We start from the raw sequence: 20,689 nt of genomic DNA, 5'->3' as shown, positions 1-20,689 counted from the left end.
AAATGAGCCGAGTACCATACGCTTCCGCAGTTGGCTCAATCATGTACGCTATGACTTGTACTCGCCCTGATGTAGCCTTCGCTTTGAGCATGGTTAGCAGATATCAAGGGAACCCTGGCAAAGCACATTGGATTGCGGTGAAGAACATCCTTAAGTACCTTCGGAGAACGAAAGAATGGTTCTTAGTCCTTGGAGGGAGTGATGACTTGAAGGTGCGAGGGTATAGTGATGCCAGCTTTCAGACCGACAGGGACAACTACCGTTCGCAGTCGGGCTGGGTCTTTACCCTAAATGGAGGAGCAGTGACATGGAAAAGTTCCAAGCAGGAAACCGTAGCTGATTCAACGTGCGAATCAGAGTACATCGCAGCGAGCGAAGCGTCGAAGGAGGAAATATGGCTGAAGAACTTCATCGGTGATCTTGGAGTTGTGCCGGCCATAAAGGAGCCCATGGAGATTTTCTGTGATAACGAAGGTGCGGTTGCCTTGACCAAGGAACCGAGGGATCATGGTAGATCTCGACATATCGATAGAAAATATCACTTCATTAGACATCGTGTAGAAGAAGGACAACTCGTAGTGAAGAGGATATCATCAGAAGATAACCCAGCAGATCCGCTTACGAAGGGACTGAGTAGGGTTAAGCACTTACAGCATGCTAGGAGTATTGGGCTGAAGGATGATATTAGCATAGATTAGATTGTATTAGAAACGTATAATAGATAAATGTAATTAACATTTGGTGATTAAATAAAGAAGTTTTATTTATGAGTAAAGTTACTATCACATGTTAGTTGTTTAACTATTGTTTCACTTTGCATGTTTTGACTTCCAGAATAATTGAGTTTATTAGGAATAATCGAATTATTCAAATGGTCCACAATCGTTCATATGTTGGGAGTAGATATGAATGAAGATTGTCGTGAATTGGTGTGTAGAGTGTCTAAATGGTGTTAGACATAGCAAGAGTTGCTGCAACGTTCATGAGTGCTTACGAACTGGTTTTGAGCATTGGAATAAACCCGCGCTTGCTGGAATCACCTTATGGAATACGATATAAAAGGTGATCGCAAGACGATAATATCATATGGTCTTAAAACCTAGATATATGGTTTATTATTTGTTAATTGATTGTGCATTGATAATGCGAAAACGCATCAGTAACTTGATGTTATAAAACGCATTGTTGTGTATAGTTGGTTAATGAATAAGTAAATGCATATAAGTCGAAGTTTATCTGTAAATTTTATCCTAAGAGGGTAGAAGAGATATCTTGGCCACTCGATGATTTGATTTGACTTATGTGCCGGGCCCGGTCAGAACTGAATTGATGTGTTCGATTAAGTTCTATGTCAAATAAATCGAAGATCGAGAAATCTAAATGCTAGACTAACCATTCCATAGGATTGTCAGTATGATATCTAACAGAGGACTGTACGATCCCTTATCTAAAGGACAAGATTGATTAGATCAGAGTTGACAGCGTCTTTGAGAGCTACGATTGCAAACCGTATTATACTTGTATAGTTACTAGACTTATCCAAGTGGGAGACTGTTGGAATAGTGTCTAAGGCTATAACTATATTCGGTTGTGCATGGTCCTTTTGGGTTGCCTTCACCATAGCAACTTGAAGGATGATTTGTTAAGAGAGAGTAAATATTATAAGGAATAATATTTAGTTATTTGATTAATATAAGTCATAAATTAATTGGTATTAATTTGGTGACTTAAAGAGATTAATTAAATAAGAGGGTATAAACTGTCAATTGTTTGATAGTTAGACTTTAGACTATAAATCCATTAGGATGGACTTTGGACGGTTTCTAAGAGCTTTAGGATAGCTCAAAATAGTCCATAAGGATATCTATGAATGGATTTGGATAGCCTTAAGTGAAGATTATCCAATTAGGGTTTAGGGTGAAACCCTTAAGGAGTCTAAAGGTATAAATAGGCCCTTGGGGTGTGGAATTCGTGTACAACCTTTCAGAACCTAAAGCAAGGAACCTCTGGCCGAATTCCATCCCCTCTCCTCTCTCCTAAATCATCTTGCTTGCTATTGGTGTTTGTAAGCCATTAGAGGAGTGACAATTGTGACTCTAGAAGCTCCAAGACAAGAAGATCAACAAGGAACTCAAAGGTATGATTCTAGATCTGTTTTAATGTTGTTGTTTAACCTAATTAGCCATTAGAAGTCTTGGATTCAAAAGCATGTTTGATAGAAAGCCTAGATCCAAGCAATAGGGTTTTGCATGCGCACATAGGAAAGTTCTTTTGGATAAAACCCAACAATTTTACCCATAGGAGAATCCCTATTTTGATTTAGTATTTTATTTCCCATGATAGCTAGGAAGCACTCGGAGCAGCAGTCGGGGATTTCTCATTCAGGAGTTCAGCAGTCAGCATCACAAGGTGAGTTTCCTTCCAGTAGGAACGGGTCTAAGGCCACAATGCTGGCTCGTTTAGTTAGCAGTAGTTTCCGGACTTCGGTCCGATGCAGTAGTTAGTATGTTTGATGCCTTCGTGGCTCGGACAGGATTTATGTGTTATGTTTTACGGGATACGACCCGATGCAGTATACAGTATATGTGTGTTCATGCTAGTTGATATGTTTATGTTATGCTTTGTTCAGTTAAGTTTCGAACTTCGATCCGATGCAGTTAGTCCGGACTCCGGTCCGATGCAGGGGACAATGTCCCAGTCAGTTTCCGGACTTTGGTCCGATGTAGGGGCAAGGCCCCAGTTAGTTCGGACTTCGGTCCGATGCAAGGGACAAGGTCCCAGTCAGTTTCCAGACTTCGGTCCGATGCAGGGGGCAAGGCCCCAATTAGTCCAGACCTCGGTCTGATGCAGTGGGCAAGGCCCAGTATGTGCTTTATATGTTATTGTATGGTGTGTGGTAGATTGGGGGAGCTCACTAAGCTTTGTGCTTACGGTTTCAGTTTTTGGTTTCATGTACTCAGTTTTCAAAAGAGGAGCTCGACGAGGTTGCAGTGCACACACCATAGTCAATTAGCCTGAGAGTGTTTTACTCTGATAATGAGATTATGTTATGAATTAATACTCAAAAATTATGTTATGACTTATGATACGGTTTTTATAAATATGGTTCCAGTAATGTTTTAAAAGAAAATTTTCAGTCGTGATTTTTGGGTCGTTACAATTTAGCTGTTATTTTGTTATTTTTCGTTAGTTTGCTCAAAATATTATGAGTTTTTTGAAAATTACCCGATAAGCAAAATATTAATACTTTTTTGAAAATTACTATGAAATTAATGTATATTATTATTAACAAATAATTTATAAACATAACAAATATTTTTTATTATAAGAAAGGAAATACATTTGTTTCTAATTTCTAAGAATATAATGGTCGACCAGGTCTATTGTTGACCACTTCAAACTCCTTATGTTCCTCATATGTATCGTTGTGAACGTCATAGTAAGATTTATTATGTACGTTTCTTCAATTAAATACAAGAGTTGATAATATTTATTAATAAATAATCAATAAGTGTCTACTTTCTATTAGGTGTGACATTATAGAAAGACATGTTATTAGAAAATATCATTACATAGTGATTCTTGAACATATATATCTTTCATTATGTTCTTTGACCTAAATACCACCTAACCTCCATACATTATTCGGTAACAACCATCAAATTACACACATAATGAAAAATAAACTTTGAATGACAACTTAAATAGATAAATCACCTTACACATGTTTCCATATAAACTATCATTCACGATTCACTTTTCACATTTGATAGATGTATGTTAGCCTATGGTTGTTACCGTGTGAGGTATGGATGTTGGGTAGTAGTTAAGTTAAACAACATAAGAAGAACACCAACATTAGAGACACACTCACTGAGTACATCCCACCATCATACCCACAACGATACATAGGATGAACGTATATAGTTTGACGTGGTCAATAAACAATAGATGAGTACTTAAACCACAAATTTATTCATAGAAATTAGCAACAAATGTATTTCCTTTTTATAATAAAAATATTTATTATTTTTATAAATGATTTGTTAATAATAATATTCATTAATTCCATGATAATTTTTAGAAAAATTCAGATATTTTGGTTATTAGGTAGTTTCTGGAAAAGTCCCAAAATTCTAAGCAAACTAACGAAAAAAGACAGAATACCAGCTAAATCTGTGAAACCGGTCGAAAAAGGTTTTTTCAAAGTTTTAACATGTATTCTGTGCTTTTCTGTAAACAAAATTTAATTTGGGACTTTATCATAAATTGAACTAAAATTTTAGGATTTTTCTGAAGATTTCCCAAATTTGACACAAAAAAATATAAGACAATATTATGGATTTTTTTTTCATATCTATATAAACAACTCCAATGACTATTATTGTAATCAAATCTTTATTTATAAGTTTGTTACAAAGGCTATGATTGTGTCGTCAAACATTTTTTTCTTTAAGTATTGTTACTTTTTTTTTATTAAAGATTATTTATTATAGATAAAGTTTGAATAAATCTAAGTTAAAAAAAACAAAAATATATTTTGTTTTTTTAGGCTAGAAGTTGTTTGAAGAGATTTGAAAACTTTGGTCCATATCTGCGCCAAGAAGAGAATGCATAGAAATTTTTGGGTCTTCTTTCTTCACAAACGCATACAGTCAGCGAAATTTAATGTATGTGCGTGGTCTGCGCGTTACAGACGACAAAAGCCAAGAAGATTTGTAGATAAAAAATAAACAACATCTAAGACAAGATGTTTTTCGTATCTTCACTAAATGGTGGACAATATTCGAGTGAACATGTTTTAAACGAGAATACCCCTTTTAAAAAGGTAAAAGATAAACTCAATAAGTAAAATATTGCAACTTCTCTCAATGAATTTCATCTGTATATTGTCACATTGTGAACAAGAATACTATTTTTAAGAAATATTGTCCAAAATAAAATACGAAATACATAATTGACACCTCATGCCTTATCTTAAATCTCAATGTATATTATGTTCTCTGTCGTGTTCGGCAAAACTAGATGTTAGTATGTAGTTTGTTCCTTGTAGTGAGTAGCTCGTAGTTTGTAACGTTTTGTTAAACGCTACGCGAAGTAGCATTTGGATTTGAAACGTTTTGTTTAAACTAAACGTTAGAAGTTTGTAGTATGAAACAAGACTTTCTGTTCAAAAAGAAGCGTTTTGTAAAACGCTAGAAGCTTTCAAACGCTCCGTGCTGAACACGCTTCAAATTCAAATACCACTTCACGTAGCGTTTAAACTACAATTTATCTGTTAGCTGTTACAAGCTATCCTTACAACAACTATTAGGTGCTTGACATAAGGATTACCGTCAACAAATAGCCCAATCCGTTTTGGAAGTAATACTCTCACATTAGATACTCAAACCCTTTGATTAGAGATCAATAATGAGGGCGTGTCTCACCATTTTAGTCACGACAAAAAATTATAATTTTTCATCAACATTAACAATAGTTTCACTTCTTGTTCAACCATATACATAATTAACCTATATTTTCAAGCAAGTGTAGTGTAACAAACGGAATATTACATCTAACAAGGAACACATAAATGAACAAAAAAAAAAAGACTTGTTTTGTTTTATAAAGTTTGGATATAATCATATAATCGTGACACAAATTTGGACTACGACCATTGCTCCATAAAGGGCAGTCAAAAGACGTGCCTTCACACTCACCAGCCCCATTTCCAAAGCCCCTACTTTATCTCTGCAGCACACACACATTCACTCACTCATCCTTCTCCATTCCATTATACAATACAACTCCTGAACAGTGTTCAGTTTCACTAGCACACACCAGTAAAATCGCACAATCGATGATCATCTAAACGAGAAAGTCGAAGATCAAAAGAAGCAGAAACAACTTGCACAAGGAAAAAGGAGAAAAGTCGAAACTCGATCTCTGTAAGGAATCTTTCACACTTTTTAATTAAATTAATCAGCCTCTTCTATGCTTTTAATTGCTTTTCATACAACTTGAACTCCGTTTCCAAGTTTAAATGTGGATTAAATCAGTTAAAATTGGAGCATACGGAGAAATGAATTTGAATCTGATGCACTTTTTTTTTGTATCGATGTTTCTGTTATTCCACTAGTTCATGCAAAAATGATGTTGAATTTGAATTTTGAAATCAGAATCAAACTCGATTGATGAATGATTATATATTTATGCATAAAGTGCATAGGTCGGATGTATTCTGACTACAACAATTTCTTAATTGTGTTTTTTAATCGGGATGAAATTAAGCTTTGTTTGATGCCATGAGAGAAGAAGGTGATATAGAAAGATGAAGAAGTTTATAATTTTTTTTCCTGGGGAAGACAACAAACAGCATGCTTTAAGTATAAAGCAAAAACAAAATCAACTTTTTTGATCTATTTTTGTTTGTTTAAAATAATCCGTCTCTGTTTTACATTAAAGTAGCTTTTTGTCCTTTTGATTAATCAAAATCGCTAAACAACACATGCTCGTGCGAGAACATATTCTCGAGTCTCTAAATTTATTCGATCATTCTTCTATAAAAATAATATTTTGTGTAGATTACATTACATATATATCGATTCCCTCCATGGAAGCAAACACATTGAAGCTTTTCCTCGTGCTTCGTTCCATTTCTTCTCTTCCTTCAAACAAATCACACTTAAATACACATTCATTCTCTTTTGCTTTCTTCTAAGTTTCTGCAAACACACACATTGATCGTCGTCATCTTCATCCATCAGGTACTCATTCCGATTCAATTTCTCTACAGATTCAATGCATCAACACATTCATCTCTGTTAAAACTAACGATGTCTCGTCTCAAATCGATCAAATCCAGTGATTTCATCATCGTCATAATCACCTCGCATTCATCTCTGAAATCGGATCCACGAGTAACCTAACTTCAAGTACGTAAATCTTCTTCATCTTCAAATCTCACACACTTTCACACACAAACACACACAGTAAACCTATAGATATAGGATATAATATACGTATACGTTACAAGCAATCAAAAACCAAAACGTTGGACGTTGTGTGCAGTAGAAACTTTAGCCGATCTTTTGGGTTACATCAACCGCGTGCAGATTAAAGGACACGATAAAATCGTAAGGTAATTAATATCTTCCCTTCTTGTCCATGTACTTGCCTTATCCTACAAAGCAACAATTGTTCTTTTCATGATTTCAATAAATTTTGTTTACAGTTTTTCATCATTACAAAAACTATATAAAATAGTTTTTGTATTTTTACAATAAAAAAAAATGACTCGTAGATCAGTAGATCTCATCATTGCGATTGCCGGAAATTTCAGTAAATTTGTTTTTTTTTGTTTGTTTTTTTATTTTTTGCGATGATCGGAGTCAACTAGCGTTTTACCGATGCAAATTATACTGAAAGCTCCCCATATTCTTTCCTCTTCCTATTCTCGCATTTACTCTTAAGCCTACACCCCTATTTTGTTTACATCATGATGATGAAGATAACAGATAAATATTATTTAAATAAATAATTTTGATTATTTTAGTAGATTTGAGAAATCACTTTCTGTAGTCATCATTAATTCAACTCTCTCTCTCTCTTTTAATGGTTGTCATATCTTTGTTAAAATGCTAATTCTAAATTTTATCTTCTGTTAAATATATTATATCAAATTTTGTTAGATTACCTGATATTATACTGTTTGGATATATATATATATATATATATATATATATATATATATATATATATATATATATATATTAACTGATAGCAGATTTAATTAATTTATAAATATTAAAGATAGCTGAGACTGAAAGTAGTTATTATTGTATTTAATATATATAATATATTTTTTACTCTTTACCTGCTTTGCTTGATTATCCATGTGATGATGCATGATGATGGTTATGCGTGAGAAGGGGAAAATAAAGGAAGGGGAGCATGCTGTGTGCAGACCTATATTTGACTTTATTTTGGAGTGTGATTTTATATCATATAATAAATGATAAATCAATGAGCATGATGAGAAATTAAATTTAAGTTTAAGTTGTTTAAAACATATTTATAGGAGATTAGAAACACTGGAATCGGAATAAATCCTTCGATAAATATAACTAATAATAAGAAAAAAAAAAGGTTCATTTGTGAACTGTAACAAAAAAATCATAAACACATTTTTTTTTAAAGTTTACTAAAAAATAAATGATAAAATCTAGAGTCAGTAACATAAAAGATATAAGTAGATATAAACACAAAAAAAGTGATTAATATAATTATTCATTAGTAACATAAAAAATATAATATACTATTCTTTTTTTTACGTGGATAAAACGGAATAAGGTTTTTTCTGTACATATATTTTTTTCTATACATTATAAAATTGTCATTAAGCCAAAAAAAAAAAGATGCCCATATCTTCCATCTGTCCGTTAATGATGAATCTGGCCCATGTAAATATTTTTTATCCGTTATATTTATTCTTGTGAAAACCAACATTTACGATTTAAAAAAAAACTATATATAAATTTTATAACATAATCTACGTCTAGAAGTATCATTTTATAATGTTGCGTACAAGTTTTCGATGCATGTATGTTTGGTAGTATTTATTACAAACGCCAAAGGAGAGAAGAAAGATCTTTGGTTCACCCATTTATGGTGTTGCTTGCCCCACTCTTTCCAACTACTACGTACAAGTAGTTAATGCACTACTATTTAAAGGATGAAATCATTTGCTAGATTTTGGAAAAACTACTTCTTAGGTTATCTTAGGCAAAGCCTAAATTTTGTGTTTGAGTAGTTCCTACGAAAAAGAACAAAATGTTTTTCTCTATTAATATTTTACAAAAAACGTAAACTTTTCTTGAGAAAAAATCACCAAACGACCAAAAATAATACACGGGTTTTAACTTTTAATAGAATTACTTTTTATACACAAATTGTTTAAATGAGATTATTGCGAAATTATTTTTTGTTACAAAAATGGTTGATGAAATACACAATGAAATGAACAGATTTACAATGCTATGAGCCTATGATATAAAATTTAAAATAAATATATTTTAAAGGTTTTCTTTCTGGTCTATATCATTATGGTCGGTTATATAAAAATAAAAAGTAGTAATGTTGTTAAAATCATTCCTCTATTTTAGTTATTTTTGTGATTTTCTCCTTACGTAAGTTTATAAATTGAAATTAGGAATTATTAATGTCATTTCCTTATTAGCATAAAAACATTAATTAACTTTTTATCATTTTATTAGCATTTATGCAGTTAATTATATTTTATCATTTTTTTTTACCATTTACTTGGATGGAAACAAAATATTCTAACAACCTAAATTAGAATAATATTCAAATTTATGGGACGTAAATATTTGAAAATTGATCAATATTATTACATAAAATCCCTGATATTTGAAAATTTATTTGATTTTTTCTTTATATAAGTTTATAATTCGAAATTTGGAATTATTAATGTTATTTCCTTATTAGCACGAAAAACATTAATTAACTTTGAGATTTTCTAATATGTGCCATAAGGGCACATATAATAAGCATTAATTGAAGATATATATTACCATAATTAATTATCAAATACATTAATAATAAGAAATATTACCATAATTACATGTGAAGTCCATTAATAATTTTCATAATAAATGTATTTCGAATTTAATTATGGTAATACTTTTCATAATTAATACTTCTTATGTGTGCCCTTAGGACACATATTAGAAAATCTCATTAACTTTTTATCATTTTATTAGCATTTATGCAGTTAATTATATTTTATCATTTTTTAGCATTTATTTGGACAGAAACAAAATATTCTAACCAACTAAATTAGAATAAATTTCAAATTTATGGGACACAAATATCTGAAAATTTATCAATATTATTACATAAAATCATTGATATTTGAAAATTTATTTGATTTTTTCTTTATAGTATAAGTTTATAATTCGAAATTAGGAATTATTAATGTTATTTCCTTATTGGCATGGAAAAAATTAATTACCATTGTATCATTTTATTGGCATTTATTCAGTCAATGATATATTATTATTATTATTATTATTATTATTATTTAGCACTTATTTGGATGGAAACGGAATATTTTAGCCAACTAAACTAGAATAAATTTGAAATTTATGGGGTATAAATATTTGAAACTTTATCAATATTATTACATATAACCATTGATATCATGTTTTATCTTTTTATTGTACTTGAACAAACCTTTGCACTTTCACAGTTTCACTATTCCTACAAATTTGTCATCATCCTCAAAGCAAAAGTACCATTTTTGAGTCAAAGTGAGCGTTGCTTTGATGCATTGGCCTTTGGATTTAAAAGTTTAAGGTTCCATTCCCACTCTCTAGTTAAAACACAACATATACTTTATTTTTTTCTTAAAAAAGGAAAAAACAAAAAGTGAATCAATTAAAGTTTAAAACTATTAAATTTTTATTCATTTAGAAGGTGAAACAGATTGGGACCTAATATCTTTGAATAAAGCTGTACTATTTTTAACACGAATTTATGAAATATCTGCCTGGTAATTTTAAACCAATGAGGTAAATTCAAGTTTTACCCAGCACAATATATAATTCATTTAATGCTATTCATCTCTTCACATAAATGTTAAACGATATATAAACAATTCATTTAATAAAAGACGATTTATAACAAGCTATATATATATTCTTAACCTTGGCTCAATATATAGTTTTAAAAGACGATTTATAACAAGCTATATATATTCTTAACCATGGCTCAAATAAAATCATCACGATTTGTTTCATTTTTAAAAGTATATGAAATATAATATAATATATTAGCATCTTTAGTGAATATTTTTTGCACAAGATATGAAAAAGAATGAGAAACATGACGTTTGGTCAACCTAATTGCTTGGATGTCAAAGAAAACCTTATTTGATTTAGATCGATTATTTTGCAATTTAATAATTTTATCACCTTAATTTGAATTCTTGGAAATTAAGTTATTAGAATATGATTTGTTATAATGTAATAACATCTTATCCATAAACCTAAAAAACACAAAAGTTAGTTGTCACTTAAATGTTAGTTAGTTTTTTACTTTGAGAAGTAATTGAAATAATATAATAATAGTAACACATGGTTATTATCCAACGATTAATTATGAACTATTTTAAAGCATAATAGTACATATTAAAATTTGAAGGCAAAAAAAATAAAATAAAAATGGTAAATATAAGTTATAGGAATATTTTATATTTGTTGTAATAGAGGTGGGGGCCTTGTTTCTGAGCAAAGCAGCACCTGTAGCGCTTCACTTTGCCTTTGATATTGATAATGGCAAAACGCATTTGCAATGCAATGTCTTTTTCGTCCTTTTGGTAGTCAATGCATCATGCATATTCATTTTCTGCCTTTCGAATTTATATGCTATTATTCCAACAGTTGTCTCTCATTATATGCCACCAAACTTATATTTAAATCCCACAATTTTTTTTTTTTTTCTTTTCTTTTCCTTCTCATTTTCAACCATCTTACATTTTTTAAACCAAACACATGTTTTTCTTTTTTGTATTTTATAATCAATATCATATGCTGTTAGCATTTTTCTAAGTGGTTCTGGTTCATTATGAATTATTGTTAACTATATTATTATTGTTAAAAACTGTTGTAATTAATTAAAAATAGTTTATCTTATTATTATTTTGAAGCTAAAAGTCTTGAATTTGAAATAGATTATCTTTAGAATTATAATTCTTTTTGGCTAGATGATTTTTCTTATTGGGCTAGTTAAATACATGGGTGCATTGTTCATGCTTAGTCCACATGTACTTAATTAGGATCTATTTTGTGTCATCAATTTTAAATTGACAATGAAACTAAAACAATATTATTAAAACATTAGTGATGAAATAGATGTTACATAAACATTGTGTAGTAGACCTTGTAAGTGGTTCTTTCCCTTCTCTAATTACTCTGTGTTTGTTTATTCATGTTTTTGTGAACTTATTTATGTAATAATTCTTTTTATATTCAAACTTTAATATATCTATAAACAAATAAAATGACTGCAAAAAGAGTAGTGGGAGTATTTGGACTAGCGGTATAACTACTTTGGATTGAGTGGACAGATAGAGGGAGGGTCCCCATGTCCAGATCTGCATATCTGCCATGCCTACACTATAACGATAGTGTCTTATTAACTGTTGTTATTTTTCTTTTTTATTTCAATAAATATACACTTTTATTAAATCGGTGTTTAAATGTTACATCCATAATTCATGGCAAAAGAACTTGGAATAAAACTTTTATGTCTCCTTTTGATGGTCGTCTGACTGGTATTGTGTGGGTCCAAGTCTTTTTTTTTTTTTTTTTTTTTTTGGGTCGATAAAGTTGGCTTGTAAAAAAGAAACTATGTATGTCATAAAGTAATTTATTAAGTGATGTTAATGTTCTCTAGTGAAGGTGATTGATTTAGTAAGTGATGTTAATGTAGTGTTTGGTATTCAATAATAAAGTTGAAAAGGGAAGGAGAATTATAGAAATAAAGAAAAATACATATTTGTTTGCCACATAGACATGGAATATATATAGCATGTTCTCTAGTGAATTTGATTACTTTACTAATTTTTTAGTGGGTGATCTTAAATAACCCCCACCACATTCTCATGATGTGAACCCACACACACATAATAACACTACTTGTGGCTCCTTTAGCCTTTTTATTTCATGGGATATGGGTGGTTTTTGTGTTGTTTATCAAATAGAATCATGTATATTATAGTTATAAATCAATTTTTTTATGGAATTTTCAATGAAAATCATGTGTTTAAAACTATAGAAACATTAAACTCATTAGTTTTTGTTATTTTCCAAAAAGAACTAAAGTTCTTTTTTTTAATTATAATTGTATTTTGATATTTTCCATATTTAATTTACATTAAACTTTTATAAACAAAATTCTGAAACTTTTATGTATGTAATTTTATTAGAGTTAATTATGACAAACAACTTTTTTGACTAACTTATTTAATTTTTTCATTTTTATTAACTTACCAATTCCATTAGTTTGCTCCTCTATTACTTTAAAATTGTATTCCATCATCCTAAAGAAAATCATAAAAGATTGGTACCTAGCTCAATATAAATTTAATTATCTCATTAAAAGTATTTAGAAAATAATCATAGAAAGGGAAAAAAATGCCAAACCACAATGTATGTCATGTAATCAAATATAATATTACATGATGGAACAAGTGATTAAATAAAGGTAAATTACAAATGTAGCCCTTTAGGTTCTATCATTATTGTTTAAAGTTATACCCGTAATCCATTATTAATTTCAACAAAAGTTTTTCATTTCATATATATTTATAAACCTCTACTTCTTGGGGTTGGGTAAAGTGATCACACTTTTTGATAGTTTTAAGATGTTACAAGGTATATAATTGACCATGCTTTTAACATGCATCTGTAGGATCAACTCCCAGCATCATTTACTAATTTATTCAAAAGAAATCACATAAAGAGTTCATGATAAAAGTAAAGTGTCTTTTTAGATTTATTTATGCTTTATGTGTTTATTTACTATACACATTACTTTCACCAGTACTAAAACTAAAAATCTTACACTACTATGAGATATAAACAATCTTGTTTATTTTATCTGGTTTCTACACTTAGAATTTACACTGTATATATTGTCCTATGATTTTCATTTAACAATTTTCTCTCATGCTGAAAAAATTTCATATAATCATTCTAGAAATGTTGCTTTGTTGATAACAACAAATTTATGGCTAGAGTTAACATCATAGAAAGTAAACAAAGTTTTTTTTTTTAAAAACACTGATTGAATGTTGTCTGGAATATGTGCATGTGACTTGTTATCACAGATTTTACAAGAGTAGTAATTTTGTTAAAAGTAAATTTGTAAAAAAGTTTGGGAAGCTAGAACCACTCCATTTTGAATGTGTAAATTGTGTTTTATATAAATTTAGAAATAGTGAGTGTACCTTGTATATATAGCTAACTATTTTTGGCTAAAGCAACTAAAAATGTTCCAACTTGTTACCCAGTCAAAAAAAAACAATTAGACCATAGTACAAAGGGTCAAAAGGGTAAATATCCCCCACATGATCCATCACACTTATCCTCCCTTTTTCAAAATTTTCAATTTATTAATTTGCCAAACTAATTTTGTCTTATACGGGTAAATCTTCATCTCTCCCCCTTCTTTTTAAATGAAAGTAAATGTTTTTATTCAGCTTTTTCCTGTTTGCTATCTCTGCATGTTTGCATGTCTTTTTCTGTGTTTGCCCAAACAATTTCAGAGAATAACAGCGACTGTGATGCAACTATACACATACACACACACACACACACAGAGACATATACATATATATAAACACTCACATACATCTTATCACTAAAGATTTTCATATGTAAAATCAATCTCTTTTTTCCTTTTCCTTTTCCTTTTTCCGATTCTGGTTTCCATCCTTATATCGTTTATTAACCCACTAAATTCTCGAAAGTACACGTGAAAACCGCCGTTCCATCACCTTCTAGTCCCTCATATCTCTGAATTTCTTTTTTTGTTTTTATGTTACTCACTTTTGTCTTCACCCTTTACTAGAAACACAGATTATATTTAAACAATCACATATACTTTTTGTAAATAGTTTTAGGTGAAGAATAAAGAATCAAGAATCAAGAATCAAAAATCATGCCTCAGTTGAAGCAAATTAGAGACCCCGAGGAAAAGCATATGATTTCAAAGAGAAGAAATGGAAGAAGAAAAGGGAAAGGAAAACTGTTGGAAAGAACGCCATTGATGTTGCAAGATTCAACGGCTGAGATTTCTTCTGAAAAGAAGCTCATGTTTCATCGAAGACCTGGTTTTGGTCAACTGGGTACTAAGTGTGTGGTCAAAGCAAACCATTTTCTAGCTGATTTGGTTGATAAGGATTTAACCCAATACAGTGTAAGTAAAGTAAAAATCGTCATTTCTTTTTTTATTAAAAAATTTATCTCAAAGTTTTTTTTTTTTTTTTTGTTACAGGTTAAGATGATTCCAGAAGTGAACTCTACTAAATTAAACAAAGCTATTATGAGTCAACTGGTCAAAGTCCATAGACACAAAGATTTGGGGATGAAGCTTCCTGTTTATGATGGAAGAAGAGCTCTTTACACAGCTGGAAAACTTCCATTTATATCAAAAGAATTCACAGTTACAATTATGGATGACTTGGATTGGATTGGCATTACAAAGTATGTTTGAACACATTTCTCAATATTTTTTGTAAAATAATATTTAAATTGATCATGTTTAAAAAAGATTTTCCATGTTTCCTTCTATGCTGTTTCCTATGTATACATAGGGAAAGCAACATTTTACATTTTGATATTTACATAAAATAATTGTGATGAATATTTATAGTTTTTTTTTTTTTTTTTTTTGCATAATTTCAGGGAAAGGGAATTTACAGTGACTATTGAGATTGTTGCTCATGCAAGTATGTGTCAATTACGTGAGCTTTTATCTGGAAAACAAGTTGAGTCTCCTCTAGAGGCACTCAAGATTGTTGACCTTGTTTTAAAAGAACTTACAGCTCAAAGGTATGTTTAAATTTGAATTCTTCTTTACTTCCATTTTTAATTTTGAAAACATATTTCTAAATAGGTACATATCAGTTGGGAGATTTTTCTATTCTCCTAATATTACAAATCCAAAGTCAATAGGATGTGGATTACAATCATGGAGAGGCTTCTACCAGAGTATAAAACCAACTCAAATGGGATTGTCACTAAATATTGGTACTATGATATATTTTTTTTATCTAAATGAGCTATTTTCACATTTTGTTATTATTATTAACTTTTTATTTATGGGTTTTTAATTTCAGACACATTGGCTACTACATTTATAGAACCACTCCCTGTAATAGAGTTTGTAGCTCAAATTTTGGGGAAACAAGTCTACACAAAGCAAATTTCTGATGCTGATAGGATAAAGGTATAACTGTAAATATCACAATTAAGCTTCTAATCATCTCTCTTTGATTTTCTATATATATATATATATATATATATATATATATATATATATATATATATATAGATATAGATATATAAGAACAAATTGCTATGATGAGAGTAGATTACTATTAATATTTATGAACTAGTTATGTTAATATGAAGCAGATAAAGAAAGCTCTTAGAGGTGTGAAAGTTGAAGTTACACATAGAGGGAATGTAAGAAGGAAATATCGCATATCAGGGGTGACATCACAGCCAACAAGGGAGCTAATGTGAGTTGCTTTAATTTCTCCATAATTCATTACCTTTTCTCATTTTTTTTTTCTTTTTTCTATTTTCTTGAAGGTTTCCTGTTGATGAGGAAAGGAATATGAAATCAGTTGTTGATTATTTTCGTGAAGTTTATGGATTCACAATACAACATCCCCACCTACCTTGCCTTCAAGTAGGGAATCAGAAAAAAGTAAATTACATGCCCATGGAGGTAAAAATGACCATTTTACCCTTCTTCTATAATGACCAGTTTCTAATTTCTCCCATTAGTTCTGTAGCTTTTTTTGAATTGAATGAGTCAAGGCTAAATGACCATTTTACCCTTCCCTTCAGGCTTGCAAGATCGTTGAGGGACAAAGACGCACAAAAGGACTCAACAATAAGCAGATAACTTCTTTGTTAAAATTTTCATGCCAGAGGCCTAAGGAACAAGAAAAGGAAATCCTACAGGTATGATGGAGATCTTCCCTTCTAATGTCATATGATAACTTATTTTGTAGAAAACCATATTCACTAAATTTTTGTATCTTTTCAGACAATGCATCAAAGTTGCTTTAAGGAAGATCCTTATCTAAAGGAATTTGGCATCAGCATTGACGACAAACTTACATCAGTTGATGCTCGAGTTCTTCCGGCTCCATGGGTACATGTCTATTTCTTTTAAATCATTTCACAAAATCACATATATACAATCTTTAATCTTGTAATTAATTAATCATCAGTTGAAGTACCACGACAGTGGAAAACAGAAGGAAGTTTTACCTCAAATGGGACAATGGAACATGAAAGATAAGGTAATCCACTCCACGCCCTATATTAATTATTTGTCATTTTCATTTGTTTATAATATATAATTAATATTATACTATTTTCATGACACAGAAAGTTATAAATGGAAGTGTTGTTAACTACTGGGCTTGTATCAACTTCTCAAGAACTGTTCCAGATAGTGCTGCTCAAAGCTTTTGTCATCAATTGGTCCAAATGTGCCAAGAATCTGGCATGGTATGTATATAATCAACCCAAATAATTATCTTCCATAAATTAAATATTTAAATTATATACAAAATGTTGGAAATTTCAGGAATTTAAAAGTGACAGCGTGGTTCCAGTCTACTCTGCAAGACCAGATCAGGTCAAAAAGGCATTAAAGCATGTGTATACAGCTACTGTAAATAAACTCGGAGGAAAAGAGTTGGAATTGCTTATTGCCATTCTTCCTGACAACAATGGCAGCTTATATGGTATGTAGGTTTCATACAATGGAATAGAATGGACCATTCATTTGTAATTCCATTCCATTCCTTCCAACCAACCAAACAGACAGTCAACTTGCTTGGGTTTCAGGTGATGTGAAGCGGATATGTGAAACAGATCTCGGGTTGATTTCACAATGTTGTCTTACAAAATATGTTCTAAAGATCAGCAAACAGTATCTCTCAAACGTCTCCCTAAAAATCAATGTCAAGGTCAGACATTTTTCATGAAAAAACTAGGCTTTAATTTACTCATTGAATTCTATTTTTTGATTTTAATTTTTCTTACTCAGCTGGGTGGAAGGAATACTGTGCTGTTGGATGCTTTAAGATGGAAGGTCCCTCTTGTTAGTGATATCCCAACCATAATTTTTGGAGCTGATGTCACTCATCCAGAGTCTGGAGAGGATAGCAACCCATCAATTGCTGCGGTAATTACAAAAATAACCTTTGTCTTTAAATTTTTGGGAATTTTTCTTACAACTATTTTTTTGATAAAAAAAAGGTTGTTGCTTCACAAGACTGGCCAGAAGTTACAAAATATGCTGGGCTTGTAAGTGCTCAACCTCACAGGCAAGAACTTATCCAGGACCTGTATAAAACCTGGCAAGATCCTCAACGTGGAAAAGTCAACGGAGGCATGATCAGGTGCATATTACATACTGTGTTCCACATGCATTAGATTAGGACCCTAGTCAGACAAAATGTAGTAACTCAGATATTTGAAAATGCAGGGAGCTTTTACTGTCTTTTGAGAAGGCGACAGGGAAAAAACCATTGAGGATCATATTCTACAGGTATATATAAATAAAAATTCCAAGTGGTGAAATTAAAGAAAAAAAAATCCAATCCTCTTTTCGTTTTATTTTCAGGGATGGAGTAAGTGATGGGCAGTTCTATCAGGTCCTACTCTATGAGCTTGATGCAATTCGCAAGGTTGGTTTATAAATAATTCTTTAAACACAATACCTATTGCCTCAAATAATTAATATATATATTTTTTTCAACATTCTCTAGGCTTGTGCTTCTCTTGAACCCAATTACCAACCTCCAGTCACATTCATTGTTGTCCAAAAACGCCACCACACACGCCTCTTTCCCAACAACCACAATGACAGAAAAAGCACCGACAAAAGTGGCAACATCTTACCTGGTATCCTTTTAATTTCCAAAAAATATTTAAAGATTTATCATCCACTTAAATTCCAAAATATATATATATATATATATATATATATATATATATATATATATATATATATATATATATATATATATATATATATATATATATAAAAGTAGGTTGCTATGTAATTTGTAGGTACTGTTGTGGACACAAAGATTTGTCATCCAGTTGAGTTCGACTTCTATCTTTGCAGTCATGCAGGAATCCAAGTATGATATTTCTATACCTCATTTAATAAAAATAGGATTCCATAATAAAGAAATTAATAAAACTACATTCTTATTTCTCTACAGGGAACTAGCAGGCCAGCTCATTATCATGTTCTATGGGATGAGAACAATTTCACTGCTGATGAAATTCAATCTTTAACAAATAATCTTTGTTACACGTAAGAATCTCGCTTTAGAGAATTTTACACCCTTGCGATATATTAACCAATAATTTTCTTTTTTTGGCAGCTATGCGAGGTGCACACGATCGGTGTCTGTAGGTAAACATTTTGGTTTTACTATCATTACGGTTTCAGATATTTTATAATAGCATAGTATATCCTAGTTTTATGTATTTAAAATTTTAACAAAAATATAAATCTGGTGTTGCAGTGCCACCAGCATATTATGCTCATCTGGCTGCGTATCGAGCTCGTTTCTATATGGAACCGGAGGTGCACCATGAAAATGGATCTGCACACAGCATGTGCATGGTAAAAAGTGCGGGTGTTCGTCCCCTTCCTGCATTGAAAGATAAGGTGAAAAAAGTGATGTTTTATTGTTAGATAAAAGATTTGTCAAAAATGTTTTCAACGTTGAAAGTGTTAGGGTAGGTTTAGATGAATATGTTGTGTTAGTTTTGTATAGAGATGAACATGTGTATTGAATGTTTTGCTAGTGAAAATAGGTTTTGTTTCTTCATGTTCTTTGATAAATGCTATTTTGTGTTTCATTCTCTTTGATGCTTGATTTTTCTTGACATGTGTGATCTTGATTTTTCTTAGTCATTCTCTTCAACCAGATGTAAAATCACTAACAATAGTATCAAGATTAAAATTGTAGAACATGTCTTTTTCCACATATAAAGATTAATCTTTCTCCAAGGTTTAACAAACTTCATGATTTCAACCATCATATTTGGCAAAGTCATTTTGCAAGATTTGTAATATAGGAAGAAAGAACATTATAATCCATGTTAGATCCATCCTAATGAGAAGTAGTTGTAAACTTGATACAACATTTTTCAATGGGTTTGATGTTTGTTTTTATCACATAAAAATATAAAAATATTTTGGATTATATCTGTATGAGCTTATCATTTAGAACGAAGCAATTGTCATATCCACAACAAAAATGAAAAATAGACTCTTAACACACTTTTGAAAGCATATATATATATATATATATATATATATATATATATATATATATATATATATATATATATATATATATATATATATATAATTGTTTTTTCCTAATAACATGGCGTTTCATTGGAAACTTAAGTTCTATACATCCATATCACGTGTGATGGTTTTAACAATACATGATCCTTTCATTTTTGTAACTCTAAATAAATTTCATATCATATGTGATGCTTTTAGCAATTTTCACGAGTTCTACTTAAGGAGAGATATGGAGGGAAAGTGAGGGATGACGAAGGAAAATCATGTTTCCGAATTCCACTAATGGAAGGGAAAGTGAGGGATGACGAGGGAAAATAAAGTTCTTTGATAAATTACAACAAAACTCAAGAAACAAGTTGTTGGCGTGAGGAAGAATCATGATGTCATTTAAATTGAATTTGATTAGTTTTAAGTATTAATGTTCTATCAAACAATCTTTCTTTATAGGAGCATCGCCAATCAACATGATTGGCACTATAATGCCTATACAATGATCCAGAAGCTTGAGATCACTTAGACTTGTGGAATGTCAAAT

General features: G+C 30.7%; 1 protein-coding gene across 1 annotated transcript; it reads left to right on the top strand.

Annotated features, from left to right (window-relative positions):
* The first annotated feature begins 5,690 nt into the window (after positions 1-5,690).
* On the top strand, positions 5,691-19,666 carry LOC145008465 (protein argonaute PNH1-like). Its single transcript, XM_078967073.1, has 25 exons — positions 5,691-5,930; positions 6,779-6,917; positions 7,054-7,123; positions 14,684-14,985; positions 15,064-15,272; positions 15,474-15,620; positions 15,685-15,818; positions 15,908-16,017; positions 16,206-16,312; positions 16,386-16,524; positions 16,647-16,763; positions 16,849-16,956; positions 17,036-17,107; positions 17,196-17,318; positions 17,398-17,557; positions 17,661-17,782; positions 17,863-18,000; positions 18,075-18,217; positions 18,304-18,366; positions 18,442-18,505; positions 18,587-18,722; positions 18,891-18,964; positions 19,049-19,143; positions 19,214-19,245; positions 19,358-19,666. Exons 4-25 carry the CDS (start codon positions 14,728-14,730, stop codon positions 19,528-19,530), a joined length of 2,724 nt encoding a protein of 907 aa, XP_078823199.1. The 5' UTR covers positions 5,691-5,930; positions 6,779-6,917; positions 7,054-7,123; positions 14,684-14,727; the 3' UTR covers positions 19,531-19,666.
* The last annotated feature ends 1,023 nt before the right edge of the window (positions 19,667-20,689 follow it).

Source organism: Lactuca saligna, chromosome 8 (genome assembly GCF_052625555.1).
Source record: "Lactuca saligna cultivar CGN05327 chromosome 8, ASM5262555v1, whole genome shotgun sequence".
In the NCBI taxonomy this organism is placed as follows: Eukaryota; Viridiplantae; Streptophyta; class Magnoliopsida; order Asterales; family Asteraceae; genus Lactuca; species Lactuca saligna.
Note: the sequence above shows the minus strand (reverse complement) of the source record. Positions and strands in the feature narration are given on the sequence as shown.

Coding starts and splice junctions, on each gene's coding strand:
- LOC145008465 (XM_078967073.1), top strand. CDS start 14,728: ATGCCTCAGTTGAAGCAAATTAGAGACCCCGAGGAAAAGCATATGATT. Junction 16,313..16,385: donor CAGCCAACAAGGGAGCTAAT/GTGAGTTGCTTT, acceptor ATTTTCTTGAAG/GTTTCCTGTTGATGAGGAAA. Junction 18,965..19,048: donor GCAGTCATGCAGGAATCCAA/GTATGATATTTC, acceptor ATTTCTCTACAG/GGAACTAGCAGGCCAGCTCA.